General features: G+C 42.4%; 1 protein-coding gene across 3 annotated transcripts in view; it reads right to left on the bottom strand.

The window, feature by feature from the left end:
• The window catches only part of LOC101571362 (histone acetyltransferase p300), a 70776-nt gene that overhangs the window by 6378 nt on the left and 50196 nt on the right, over positions 1-14202 (bottom strand). For 2 of the 3 annotated variants that reach the window (XM_004634648.2, XM_023719000.1), the window contains 8 exons: positions 13966-14140; positions 10953-11030; positions 10024-10133; positions 6952-7092; positions 5932-6375; positions 4441-4620; positions 3822-3966; positions 1779-1897 (listed from right to left, as the gene is read on the bottom strand). In XM_004634648.2, the coding sequence (XP_004634705.1) occupies positions 1779-1897; positions 3822-3966; positions 4441-4620; positions 5932-6375; positions 6952-7092; positions 10024-10133; positions 10953-11030; positions 13966-14140 (1392 nt within the window). Of the gene's footprint in view, positions 1-1778; positions 1898-3817; positions 3967-4440; positions 4621-5931; positions 6376-6951; positions 7093-10023; positions 10134-10952; positions 11031-13965; positions 14141-14202 lie in introns of those variants that run through there. The other variant, XM_023719001.1, reaches the window with a different exon arrangement.

Here is a 14202-nt window from a genome sequence, read left to right as displayed (position 1 = left end):
AATAAATGTAATAAATAAAAATAAATAATTAAAAAAAAATCACAACATGAATATTCACAGTGACATTGTCCTCAGTAGGCAAAAAGTGGAGACAAGCCAAATGCCTATAAACTAATAGAAGGGGGGGGGGGAAGCAGCTAATAAATGGGTAAAGAAAAAAGTGGTAGGCGGGTCAAAGAGCTCAGTGGAGGAGCCAGGGTTTCCATCCCCAGGCCTGCCCTGTCTGTGCCAGCCCTGCGGGGGAGAGGGAGGGCGCCTGAGCCCGGGTGGCAATTAAGACTTGGCATGGTGATGTGCGCCTCTGAGTCTATTGCCCAGCTCTTGGGAGGCTGTAAACAGGCAGATCACTAGGAGTCCAATCTAGTAGTGAGACCCTAAGGACCCTGTAGACCATTCCCTAAAATATAAATAAATAAATAAAAGTGGTATATCCACATCACTAGGTTGTAAAAAAGACCATATACCCATTATTCCAGCTGCACATGAGAATTAGGAGGAAGGCAAGTTTAAGGCCACAATAAAATTTTTTTTCAAAACACTGGGGGTATTAAAAATAAAAAAAAGACTGGTAATGTAGCTCAATGGTAACACATGTATGTTCCATATGTGTGAAACTCTAGTCCAATCTTTAATATAGTCCCCCACCTCAAAAAATTTTGCTTGAGGGCCGGCCAAATAGCTCAGTGGATTAGCACCTGCAAGCAGGCACAGGGTGCTGAGGGTTCAATCCCTGGGCCTGCTGGGCCGGCCCCACCCCTAGGGCACGCTAAGATGGGAATGAGACTGGGCATGGCATGGTGGTGCATGCCTGTAATCCCAGCACTTAAGAGGCTGTAAATAAGCGGATCACTACAAGTCTGATCTAGTAGTGACACCCTGAATACCCTGTAGACCCTTCCCTAAAATATAGGGGGGAAAAAAAGTTAAGTGAAAAGAGTCAGTCGTAGGGGCTGGGGAGATGGCTCAGTGGAATAAGTGCTTCCCTGGCAAGTGCAAGGGCCTGAGTTCAACCCCCGGTTCCACCAAAAAAAAAAAAAAAAAAAAAAAAGTCAGTCCTAAAAACCACGTATTGTGTTTCCATTTAATGTCCACAATTGACTAAACATGATGCAAAAGGGAACCTGGTAAGGCCTAAGGATAGGGGTCAGGATGTGCTATAGAAGGAAACTTGGTGATTGCAATAGATGTGGGGTTTCTTTTGGGTGATTATGGCAATACATTAAAATTACAGCATTGCGAATACACTAAAACTCAAAGAAATGAAACACTTTAAAAGCAGGTGCTGCGTCAATTCACAGTAACTAAATCTTAAAAGTGGCCCATATAGTCATCAATACATGAATACATAAAATGGGGTATTCATACACAATGAAGTACTATTCTGCCATAAAGTTAAACCTGAGCCATTTGTAGGAAAATGGAGTTACCTTGAGGTTATAATGTTAAGTAAAAAACATACAAACTTAAAATAACTCATAGTTTCCTTTGTATGAGAAATGTAAGGTAAAAATAAAGAGCAAAATAAAAGACAGGTAATAGAAAACAGGAAGACAGATCTTTTGCAAATATAGTGGGAACTAAGGGATGGAGGGCATTAAAAATAGAAACAAATAATTACACTTACCAACTCTCCAGGAGGAATGTAATCATTACATAAACATGTTTTTGTTTTTTTTTTGTTTAAAGCCCCAAAGAGGTGCCTGACAGAGTATGAAATTGTATCTCAATAAAGTTACCAAGGTAAAACAAGAACAACACAAGAACCACAAAATACTTACAGGGATTCCTAGAAGCTGTGGATCCACAGGCTGACGAAAGGGAAGGGATTCTGGGTCCTGCCGGTAAAGTGCCTCCAGGGTTGGCATCAGGGCCTGTCGTAATTCTTCAGGTTTAAAAACTTTAAGAAAAAGAAGAAGAAAAAAACTTTAAGAAGACGTCAGCTGCAATTAAGCCATAGACTTCTTAAAATATTCAAGTGAAAGCTTAAAAAGAATCCCAAGTATCACAAAAATCAGGGAAATTAAGACTAAGACTTAACTTCCTAATCCTGTATTATACTGCCTACAAAGTAGCAAGCCATAGGGGCAGGGGAGATGGCTCAGTGGAATAAGCTCTTCCCTGGCAAGCGCAAGGGCCTGAGTTCAATCCCTGGTTCCGCAAAAAACAAAAAAAGTAGCAAGCCTCTTCACCACCCTTACCAGCTTGAATTTTCCATGCACAAATTCAGTAGAAATGGGAGTCAAAGGTTTCTAAAAACCTAAGAAGAGACTTGCCAAAATAATAGTTCAAAGAGTACTGTCAAACAGATGTCCTCCTTCATGACACCAGTCAGACATGGTGTCTTATCACCACAGGCATCAAAGGCACTGAAGGAAGTCTTTCACAAAAATGCTTGAAGAGTTGAGATTTAAAAAAAAAAAAGTTGAGAATGGAAGGAAAAAAATGGAAACAAAGCTTCGGAGAGAGGATTGGGAAAAGAAATTAAGATATATCATATACAGGTACAAATATCCTATGATAAATGTAATCGTTACGTGTGGCAAGTATGTAATACAAAGAAAAAGAGCTGAGGAGGGACACTTTTTTTTTTGGGGGGGACGACACTATTTTAATGTCAAATGATAGGTTGGTTATTGGTCTAAAAGAAAATAATTAAATCGGGCCAGCCAGATAGCCCAGCAGACTAAAGCGCCTCTTAGGCAGAGCTGGTGTGCTGTGCCAGCCCCACCCCCAGGGCGCAATGAGATGGTGACTGAGTGATTGAGACTGAATGTGGTGGCTGCGCCTATAATCCCAGCGCTTGGGAGGCTGAAAACAGGAGAATCACTGAGTCCAATCTATTTAGTGAGACCCTGTCCTAAACTTATAAAAAATAAATAAATAAAAACATTACTGCTAGGACAGAATTACTCAATGTAGTCTCAGTAACATCTCCCAAAAGAAAGACTTTTCTATGATGTACCAAATAAAACTGATTAACGCTGATTAAGGGTTCAGTTTTGAATTAAAACTCAGCAATCATCCTGCCCCAGGTCCTCAGGGATTACACAACTGCCTTAAGTGATTTTTAAGCCATCCATTTTATAGCACACTGTATAGAGCACACTTTTATGTATCTCCTACAAGAGCCAGCACATTTGCCTTCGAGGTTTAAGTCCTGCTGGTGCCACTTCACCTGTGCAGCACTGCTAAGAGCCAGCTGTGTGCCTGGGGACGTTCCGTGACCTGGCCAAGCTTCAGCTTTCCTGCCTACAAGAGTAACACCCAGTAACCTTGGAGCTGTTGCGGGGCTACGTGAGACTGTGGACATGGCTGGCACACAAAAGGCAAAACACAAATGCAACTTTTATTATGTCATTCTTTCTTGCATTTCTGTCAAGGATATTATTTAACAATTTATCTCTTCTGAAAGAGACTTTCTGGATGCTAACAACCAAACCCTGAAGAAATGGAGTGCACACAGACCAGCAGGTGAAGTAAATGCATAGCCCTAAATCAAAAATAAGTTCCTCCCCAACACTAGTGATATAACACATAAATAAGGCCCAGGTCTCTAGACGTAAAGAAATCCTTTTAATGCCAGTCACTGAGACCCAAGAGGCCCAGCCTTGTGGGATTTGGACTTTTTTGCTACCTGCGGGAAGAGAACACCTAATTAAGGAAATCTCTCCTGATTTTGCTCATGGTCAACAGTGTATTTTTTTTTTTTTTTTTTTTTTTTCAGAAACTGGGGATTGAACTCAGGCCCTTGCGCTTGCCAGGAAAGCGCTTATTCTACTGAGCCATCTCCCCAGCCCCAAGAGAGCACTTAAAAGACTTACTTTTTTTCTTTGACTGTCCTGGAGCTGGAGAAGACTGGGTAGCTGAAGTACTTGGCTGGTCTTCCTCCTCTTTCATTTCAGTTTTTAATTCTGTGCTTCGCTCTTCTGTTTCTGTAGGCTCCATTTTACATTCCTCTGCTTTAGTCTAAAATATAGTAATTTTTAGTATTCTTAAACACCTAATTAGGGCAGGGGAGATAGCTGAGTGGCAAAAGTGCCTACTTGGTACTGAGTTCAATCCCCTACCAAAAAAAAAAAAAAAAAAAGCTGGGTGTGGTGGTGCACACCTGTAATCCCAATACTCAGGAGGCTGAGGCAGGAGGATCATTGTGAGTTTGGGACTAGCCTGGGCTACACAGTGAGCTCAAAGCCAGCCTGAACTGCATAGTGAAACTCTGTCTCAAAAAGACGAAAAAACAAAATCCAAAAAAAAACCCCATACAATTAATAGGAAGCAAAAGAACTTTTTTTTTTTTTAAAGTCTTAATCATTACATCACATGGACATAGCTCCACACCCTCCCAGTGGAAAATCACTGCAATGAGACCTAAGTATCAGAACACTTGCCCATAATACTGACTTTGTATAAACTGGATTCTTTGTAGTAACTGCTTCTCACCTCCTGAATATCCTCTGGTTGAGCATCTGCTGGTTCTGGTTGGTCCATTTCCATTTTACCGTCCATTTTTACTTCCTGCAAAGGCTGCTTCTCAGGAATTGTTTGGGAATTCACTTCTGTACTACTTGTAGATGGAGGGTTTGATACTTGTCCTTCAATGCTCACTGCTGGCTGGGACAGCTGGGGAGAAGGGGGAGAGGGATGACACAAGTTTATCAATTATACAATTAGAACTTAAGCTGCAGAGGATTAAGCACTTATTTTGAGCTAATGCATGAAACCCATCTATGGTACTTCCTCTTCTTTTGAAAGCAGGATATTAAAGACCAACACAGTGGGCTGGTGACATATGAAAGAGCAAGTAATTTTTTTTTAAATCATTTATTTATTTATTTTTACATTTATTTATTGTGTGTGTGTGTGTTTGTGTGTGTGTGTGTGTGTATGGCCAGCTCAGCCCACAAGGGGGCGGGGCTGGCTGGCATGTGGTGCTGGGGGATCGAACCGCGGTCCCTTTGCTTTGCCAAGCTTGTTCCAAGTAGGTGCTTTAGACCACTGAGCCATCTCACCAGCCCCTAAAAACTTTTAATTTTTAATTATTTTAGTTTTTTTGGCTGTGGTAATGGGGATTAAAGCCGAGGTCTCATGCATGTTCTACCACTGAGCTATATACCCAGCACCAATAATTTTATTATTGAGACTGGGTTTTACTCAAATTACCTAACTGACCTTGAACTTGTGATCTTGCCTCAGCCTCCAGGACTACAGGTATGGAACACTGCATGCACCTGGCCTCACTTTGACTTGTTAACTTTGTCTGGAGGTACTGAGACTTTTAAATCTGTTAAGTTTGGGCTCACACAGTACTATAATTTAAGCTGTCTCAAAAAATTCAAATGTGTGTAAAATTCTTATAGTATGCTAAATGACATAATAAATATGCAAATGAAAGTCTGCTTTGTTATGTCCATTCTACTGCAGGTCTCAGAATACATGAAACACAATGGTCAAAGTCAAACCTATCCCAGCACTTGGGAGGCTGAGGCAGGAGGATGGCTGTAGGTTTGAGGCCACCTTGAAGTATGTAGTGTGACCCTGTCTTAATAAAAAAAAAAAAGCAAGATTGCACTGTATCTGTGGAGACACAAGAGATAGACAGACTAGAGGTCAGCCTGATAGTTCAGCAGACTAAAGTGCCTGCTTCGGCAGAGCACAGCAGCCGGGGTTCAATTCCCCTTGTGCAGAGCTTGCCCACACCCAAGGCACGCTGAGATGGCGATTGAGACTGGGCATGGTGGCATGGGCCTGTAATTCCAGCATTTGGGAGGGTGAAAACAGGAGAATCACTAGGAGTCTAATCTATGTACTGAGACCCTGTCCTAAATACAGGGGGAAAAAAAAAAGAGAGAGAGAGAAAAAACAGACTAGAAATGGAACATAAGCAGTCACCATAGCTGAAATCGCTCTAGGAAAATCCCAATCTCTGCTCACCGGAGTTGTTGGCTGTGGAGGCAGCAGTGGTGCTGTGGGGGTGGGAATGGAGGCTGCTGTACTCTGCTGTGAGCGAGGCTGTTGCTGCTGCTGCGCCTGATCAGCTGAAGGGGTCGCAGAAAGTGAAGGCTGCACTTGAGGAGGAAGTTGTGTTGTGGGCGGGGTAGGTGTCTGACTGGAAGGTGGATGCAAACCCTGGGGCTGTGGCCCAGATGGTATGGCAGGAGGTGTAGGAACAGGGGCTGGAATTGCTGGTGGTGGCGGCTGCTGAGCCCCGATGCTTGGGGGAGTGTGATGTGGGGTGGGGGTCCGACTAGGTACAGGAGAGGGTGAGTTCTGATGCAGAGCTTGCTGAGGGAGAGGGGGACAGTGAATGTGGCTCCCTTGAGACCCTGGAGGCATGACCGGAGAGTTCACCGGGCAGGAAGAGCTGGACATTTGTGCCTGTTGAAAACAGAAGGGATGCACAAGGCAGGTTATATCTAGTTAGGACACAAAGAGTTAATAATGCTTCTATTTTTAAAGCCCAACCCCCAAATTATACTACTGGACACATCTTCAGACAGGACTGCACTTGCGTCTCAAGCCACCTAGCAGAGCAACCTCAGCACGTAGTGCTGCAGGAGGTAGCGGGGAGCACTCTGGGCTTGCGCCAGAGACCCTCCTTCTACACTGCAGGTCCAAAACTATAAAGTATTCACTCCATAAAATAAAAAGGTAAAGTGATCAATTTAAATGATTTCCTATTGTGTTATATCAACATGTCACAGAATAATTAATCTCTTTTTTTTTTTTTTTTTGAGTTTTCCTTTCCTAAAATTTATTTCAACAATTAATTCTCATTGGCAGCAAACTTTTTTTTTTATAATTAATCTCTTGATGTGCAGAATATTTTTAAGGCCAATTTTATTAAGGGTTTTTTTTTCCTTTTTAACAAACTTTGCTACTACTTTTCTCTGTAAAAGCCTGAATCAAGAGAAACCGTAACATGAAAAAGAAACAGCCCACTTGTAAACATACTTGAGACACGGAAGCTTGGCCGCTGGATGGTGGCAGAGGCATGTTCGTCGTCATGCTTATTCCCTGGGCAGTAAATTGAGTCTGGGACAGGAACTGGCCCTGGCTGGACGGCTGCTGCAGTCGGGGGACGTAGCTCATGGGCTGCAAAAAAAAAAAAAAAGAAATAAAAGAAAAACAAAAAAAAGAGCATAGTCATTCAGCAACAACTGGCTTGGCTTGCTATGAGAATAGATGAAGAGAGGCAGGAGATGAATACAGGGTGGGTGGAAGAACTGAATGATTTTTCACATTCACTTAACCTACTACCAGAAAGTAACAGGAGAGTGAAGACAAACACTCTCCCAGGATAAAAATACACCTGGGAACTTTTGACAAGGAAAAGAACTGTACACCTCCTTCATAAAAGTGAGTTTTTTATTTGCATCAGATGTTTTAAGAATACAATATTAAGTTTTTCTTTGTGACGGGAGTACTGGAATTGCACCCAGGGTTGCTCTAGCAGTGAGCTATACCATCAGCCCTCTGTAGTCACCCCAGCTGCCTATGGACTTCTGGTTCCCTTGTCATAACTTTCTGAGTAAGTTGGATTACAGGTACGCAATACCACATTGGCTAAGACAAAGAAAAAAACATGTAAAATTTCACATGTTGGGCTGGTGAGATGGCTCAGTGGTCTAAAGCACCCACTTAGAACAAGCTAAGCTAAGCAAAGCACAGGGACCATGGTTCAATCCCCAGCACCACATGCCAGCCCGCCCCACCCCCTGGTGGGCTGAGCTGGCCCCCCCCCCCACACACACACAATAAATAAATAAATAAATAAAATTCACATGTTATGGCTACCTGGCAGTACTTTTCATGATGTAAAAATGCTCTAGGACTGTACATTTTACTGCTAAAAATGCCCTATATAAATCCAGATATTTAATAAATTAAGAAAACAGGAAATATCAAAAATCAAAAAATCATATACCAACAACAGCAACATAAATTTAAAAATTGGACTCCTACTTAAATATAGCAGATTCTTAAGACAGTACTAATACTGGAGAACTCCAAAAAAATTTTGTCAATGGAGGCACTACTAAATATAAAGGCTAAGGTAAGGCCAGATGTGGTAGTGCACACCTACAATCCCAGCACTTGGGAGGCTGAGGCAGGAATTTTGCTGCAAATTCAAGGGCAGCCTGAGTTATAGTCAAAACCAGTCTCAAAAAAAAAGGGAGTGGGGGCTGGGGAGATAGCTCAGTGGCATAACAGCCTTCCTGGTAAGCTCAAGGTCCCAAGTTCAATCCCTGGTACCGCAAGCTGTGACTGTCCCAGAACCTGAGGTGCAGGCACCAGAACCCCAGGCACACTATGCCAGGCCTGAAGCCCGGCATGGTAGCGCACGCCTGTAATCCCAGTGCTATGGAGGCTGAGATAGGAGGATCACTATGCATGAGTCTGAACTGTGTGGTAGAGATCCTGTATCTAAAAAAAAGGGGGGGGCTGGTGAGATGGCTTGGTGGTCTGGGGCACCTACTTAGAACAAGCTTAGCAACGCACAGGGACTGCGGTTCGGTCCCCCAGCACCACATGCCAGCCAGCCCTGCCCCCTGGTGGGCTGAGCTCCCCCCCCCACACAAATAAAAAAATAAATAAATAAAATTTTAAATAAATAAAGGAAGAACTAGGATAAAGTCTGGGGCCAATGTAGACAGCTGCATAGCTGGTTATGAGTTTGCAAGAATAGCAGCGTAACAAACAGTCTCTTCCAGTCTCCAGAAGCAGTTAAGTGTGTCCCCACACCCGCTTTTACAAATTATGGTTTGCCTGGAGAAGGGAATGGAATGGGGGCAGAGAGAGAGGCTGAGGGAAGAAATGGGAGCAGAGAGAGAGGCTAAGGAGTGCAAAGCCTACTGCACACTGAGACTCCAGAGAAAGCGTGCTAGCTGCTTTTTACTAGATTTTTATACTATATTTAACCAACTATGAACAACATTTACGTGGATGTAAATTGTTCACTATTTAATGGTTAACTTATCTTTTTTTAATCAAAGGATCCTTGAACTATACTGAATCCCATGGCTGAAATATTTTAGAAAAACTGTTCTGTTTTTGTTGTTGTTGAGTCAGGGTCTTGCTATGCAGACCAGGTTGGGCTCCAACTCACAACCATCTTCCTGCCACAGCCACTGAATGCTGGGATTAGAGGCCTGCGCCACCAAGCTTGGCTCCACTTAAAACTTTTTGTGCTGTTATCAAAACTTTAAGCTATTGTCTACACAATTTCAATTTGCTATAATTTAACTATAATGAATTTCCAATGTACATGATGTGGCCATTTTTTTTCAAAATAGAAATATATATAATGCCACATTTGTAACATGTATTTTCTTCAAATTACATACTTAAGGTACCTCAGTAATTAAGTCTGTAGGAGAAAAATTTTTTTAAAGGCGTAAGTTTTAAAAATTTTATATAAGAACTGCAGACATGCTCCCACTATGCTGGGCTTCAGTTCTTAATACTGCTTATAATTTTTGGCACTCTCTTTTCAATATTGCAACTATTTCATCTCTAAAACGTATCATTTAATCAGCTATATTAAAGGTTAAGCACACAGAACTGCATTGTAAGAATAGGGTCTTACAGTCTTTTTAAACAAGTGAAAATTCTTATGAGGTTAAAAAAAGAAAAATAATACTTCTTCAAGACAGGGTCTCACAACAAAGTTCAGGCTGGCCTCAGTGTTGCAGTGACCCTCCTGCCAGCCTCCTGACTGCTGGGATTTACAGGTCTGCGCCACCTAACCCAGCAGAAAAATGAGGTTTTTTTTTTTTTAATTTTTTTTTACATTTATTTATTTTGTGTGTGTGTGTGTGGCCAGCTCAGCCCACCAGGGGGCGGGGCTGGCTGGCATGTGGTGCTGGGGGATAGAACCGCGGTCCCTGTGCTTTGCCAAGCTTGTTCCAAGTAGGTGCTTTAGACCACTGAGCCATCTCTCCAGCCCCCGAAAAATGAGTTTTAAAAACTTAAAAGGTTTTATGAGGTAGAGATCAAACAGATTGTACAAAAAGTCAAACTTACCAGATTGAGAGCACCAGGTTGAGCCAACTGCCCAGGGTGCTGAAGTGGAGAGGTTTGCCGGGGGCCAATGGGTGGCTGGGGCATACTAATTGGGGCAAACTGATTCAAACCTGCGAAGATAAACAACATATTATCCCTGAACACCTTCATGGAACTGCAGAACAAGACAAGAGTGTTATATTATATGATTCTATTATCATGTACTAAAGACTCACAAATATGTTTTCCACTTTGTAACTATAAATGTTTCACACGTAATTAAAGGCATTATATGTAACAAGACTAATTTCTCTTCTTTGTCCTTTTTTAAATTTTATTTTTATTTATTTGGTACAGGGTCTTGCTACACAGCTTGGACTCACAGTGATCCTCCTATCTCAGCCTCCCCAGTGCTGGGATTACAGGAGGGCGTCACCACACCCCGTTTTCGAAGCCAGCATAGTGTGCCCTGGGATTCCAGGTCCAGATCAAACCCGGGTCCTTGTGCTTGTCAGACTGAAGAACTATCTCTTCAGCTTCTTTTTTGTCTTTTTGAGACAGGGTCTCCCTTTGCAGTTCAGGCTTGCCTTGAGCTCATTTTGTAGCCCAGGCTGGCCTCAAATTTACAATGATGCTTCTGTCTCAGCCTCCCAAGTGCTGGGCTTACAGGCATGTGCCAATAAGCCTGGCCTTTAACATGATTTGTGAACTAAATTTTACAACTGTTTTAAATGCTAGCTTAGTCATTTACTGTCACCTATCCTTTGATCTGTCAGCTAACGTATTCTTTAGCGTCTCTCCCTCTGTGGACTTCAACGCAAAGGTATTATAATTTCTCAAGCAGGGAACTGTGATACCTGCTGCTGACAGAAAGCAGAAATTAATGCAAGTACAGTTTGGTAGTACATCAGGGACTATTAAAAATGACCACAAATTCATTCACAATTTACCAGGTTGTGGAGTTATCCGAGGCATTATCTGGTTTGGCACACTGCCACGGATCATAGCTGGATCAGGGAGAGGACCATCTGGAGTGAGAAACAAAAATGGTTGAAGTATTTATGCCAATTACCCTTTACCAAAAAGCAACAAAAACTATAATGTATCATTAGATAGCTTGAAAAATCCAGTCTGGCTCTCAAAGACAGTAAAGCTCAGAGCTAAGTGGTGCTATACATCTTCAATTCCAGAATTCATGCAGTTGAAGCAGGGGGTTCACAAGTTTAAGGCCACACTGGGTCTCACAGCAAGAAACTATTTCATAAAACCCAAAAGGAATAAAGCTGTGAACTAGACAGGAGCCCAAAGAACACCTCAATATTATACTAAAATAAAGAGATTAAAATGGAAATGCTTTATAAATTCTAATGTTTTCTTTTTCTTTTTTGTATTTTAGGGAAGCATCTACAGGGTATTCAGGGTCTCAACTACTAGGTCAGACTCATAGTGATCTGCCTGTTTACAGCCTCCCAAGAGCTGGGATTACAGGTGCACCCCACCAAGCCAATCTCAACTGCCGTCTCAATGTGCCCCAGGGGCAGGGCTGGCACAGCAGGCTGGGGGATCACCCCCCCCCCACGCCTGCTTGCAGGTGTCTCTTCCTCTGTGGACTTCAGAGGCAAGTCTGAAGCTGTTGAGCTATCTGGCCGGCCCCTAATGTTTTCTTGAATTTATGCATCCTCTAGTACAGCACTTCTAACAAGGTGCAGAGAAAAATATTTCTATAGCTTCCCTGAAAAACAAGAGGGCCCATGGTGCCCTGGTTCGTCCCTCCTAGAGGTGCACGTTACAGCCTTGGTTGCACTGCTGGTGTGGATGCTCCTCATCTCGTTCTGTTTTTCAGACAGGGTCTCACTATGTAGTTCAGATTCCAATGTACTGGGATTAAAGGCGTGCATCACATCTGGCTTTCTTAGCTCAATTTAGAAGTGCATTTGAGCCGTCAAGAGAGCCCTAGTCTCTACTAATTTAGTTCTTATGCCTTGACATGTAACCTTTAATTCTTTTCTATTTTCTTGAATATTTTATATAGTTTTAAAAATTTTATACAGCTTGGAAAGTTTTTACTTTTTCACAATTTCTATGTGTAAGATAAAGTAGGGATCTCATCCTAAAATATCTAAGGTTTACTAAGTTCAAAGTAAGCTCAGACTTGGCTATTGCTATTCAATTCCACTAATACATATACCTGCTTATAGGATAACACCACACTGTTTTTACTAATATTAGACTACTTGAATAAATTCTACCTAAACCAGACACTGTATGTCCAGTTGTGCCTCTTCAAGAACTCTGGCTCAGTGGTGGTAAACCTATCAAAAGCTCTAAAAGCTTTGTCAACACTGCTCTCGCTTAACCATGTACCAAAGCAGGTTCTCCAACCAAAATAATCTCGACTTTCTTATCCTGACAGTCGTCAGTTGTACTCAGGAAAAAAAGTGTTTTGTCAGGTGATGGAGAGATCATTGTGAGTTTTACTCTGGCCTGGGTTACATGGCAAGATCATGTCTCAATACCCACATGTAGCACCCTTCCCCCAGCCTGTTTCAGCCACAGAAAAGTACACATATTTTCTCCTTATATACTATTCCTTCTGTCAAAAATGCTATTCTTCCCAATCAGAAAACACTACTACATCTCCCACACTGGAATCAACAAGGGTGAAGAAGTCAGTTAAGTAGTTCCTCCCTTTACCACTTCAAGGAGGGAGGGAGATGAATTTCTGAGCCCATTACCAATCCGCTGATAGCCTAACATTTTCTACTTGCTGGCTGTGATAGTCATTCCTTTTTTCTTTTTTGGAGTGGGGGGAACCGGGGATTGAACTCAGGCCCTTGCCCTTGGCAGGGAAGCGCTTTTTCCACTGAGCCATCTCCCCGGCCCCTAGTCATTCCTACAAGTAGCCAATATTCCCTAACTCACTGAACACAGACATTTCCTATCACAGCTTTTCTCACACCATTTAAACACCTGTGCTCTTCATTCTGTGTCCCACTATTTCACTGCAAGGAATGTAGTCAGTCAGTATATGAATAAGGCCACACAGAACAGTCTTAACTAGCAGGAAAATTTATTAGGTCAAGAATGATGCTTCACAACCAGAGAGGTAGGCTGTCAAGACCTAATTTCACATGCCTCTAAAAACTTGGGAGGGTGAGGCAGGAGGACTTCTGTAAATCTGAGGTCAGGCTGGGCTACAAAGTGAGAGACCCTGTTTCAAAAAAGACAAAATGAATGAATGAATAAATGATATCAGCTTTGTAGGTATTGTGTCAATATCCTGACTGGCCTACAAACCTTTCCTGGTTTCTTATCACATGCAAGCTAATAAGTACTGCAGATGGCAAGAAAAACTTGGTGACCTTGGTTTCTTGTTTTTGTTTTTTGTTTTTGTTTTTTTTTTTTTGTGTGTGTGTGTAGGGTCTCACTATACAGCCCAGACTCATAGTGATCCTCCTGATTTCTGCCTCCCTGGAGGGGCTGGGATTATAGGCACATGCCACCATGCCCAAACTCCATTGCCAGCTCAGAGCACCTGGGGGCGGGGCTGGCAGAGTCAGGGATCAAACCCTGGCCTCTGCGCTTACCTAAGCAAGTGTTTAGTCTGCTGAGCTATACCCCCTGCCCTCCTTGGTTTCTGAGAATGATGTCAATTAACTATTTATGTTAGATAATATGTCTAGAAATGTCAAAATGTTCAGGTGCTTTTCTTTTTCAAGCTGGTGATGAATTATGTTCTACATACCAGCAAAAGGCTATTAGAAAAACTGCAGAGTAGGAAGAAGGGGCCTAAAAAGAATAGAGGTACTCCACATACGCACAGGGGGTATACGCCCGTGATGGACACAGTCATGTACTGTAATATACATGAACTAGACCACCACCTACAAAAGTGCATATGAACAGACGGCTTCAGCTAGGGCGCATTTAATAGTTGACGTTTCCAGTACACAATGCACTTACTGGAAGCCATTCCTGGCTGGGGCTGTCCCAGGTTAGGCCCTGGATTCATAGACACCGGCACCAAGCCCCCAGCATTCGGCAGCATATTCTGTTTCTGTAGTCTGGTCCTTCGTTTTTCTTCTAGTTCTTTCTGGATCTTATAGATCTTCTCAGCTAAAAGGTGGTAGTACTCCGCCTTTTGTAATTTTTGAAGTAAAAGAGAAGGCAAGAAGAGGAACTTTCATTGAGTAATATAAA

The sequence above is a fragment of the Octodon degus genome, unplaced genomic scaffold (genome assembly GCF_000260255.1).
Source record: "Octodon degus isolate 3935 unplaced genomic scaffold, OctDeg1.0 scaffold00064, whole genome shotgun sequence".
NCBI classification, from domain to species: Eukaryota; Metazoa; Chordata; class Mammalia; order Rodentia; family Octodontidae; genus Octodon; species Octodon degus.
This window is presented reverse-complemented; position numbering and strand designations above follow the sequence as displayed.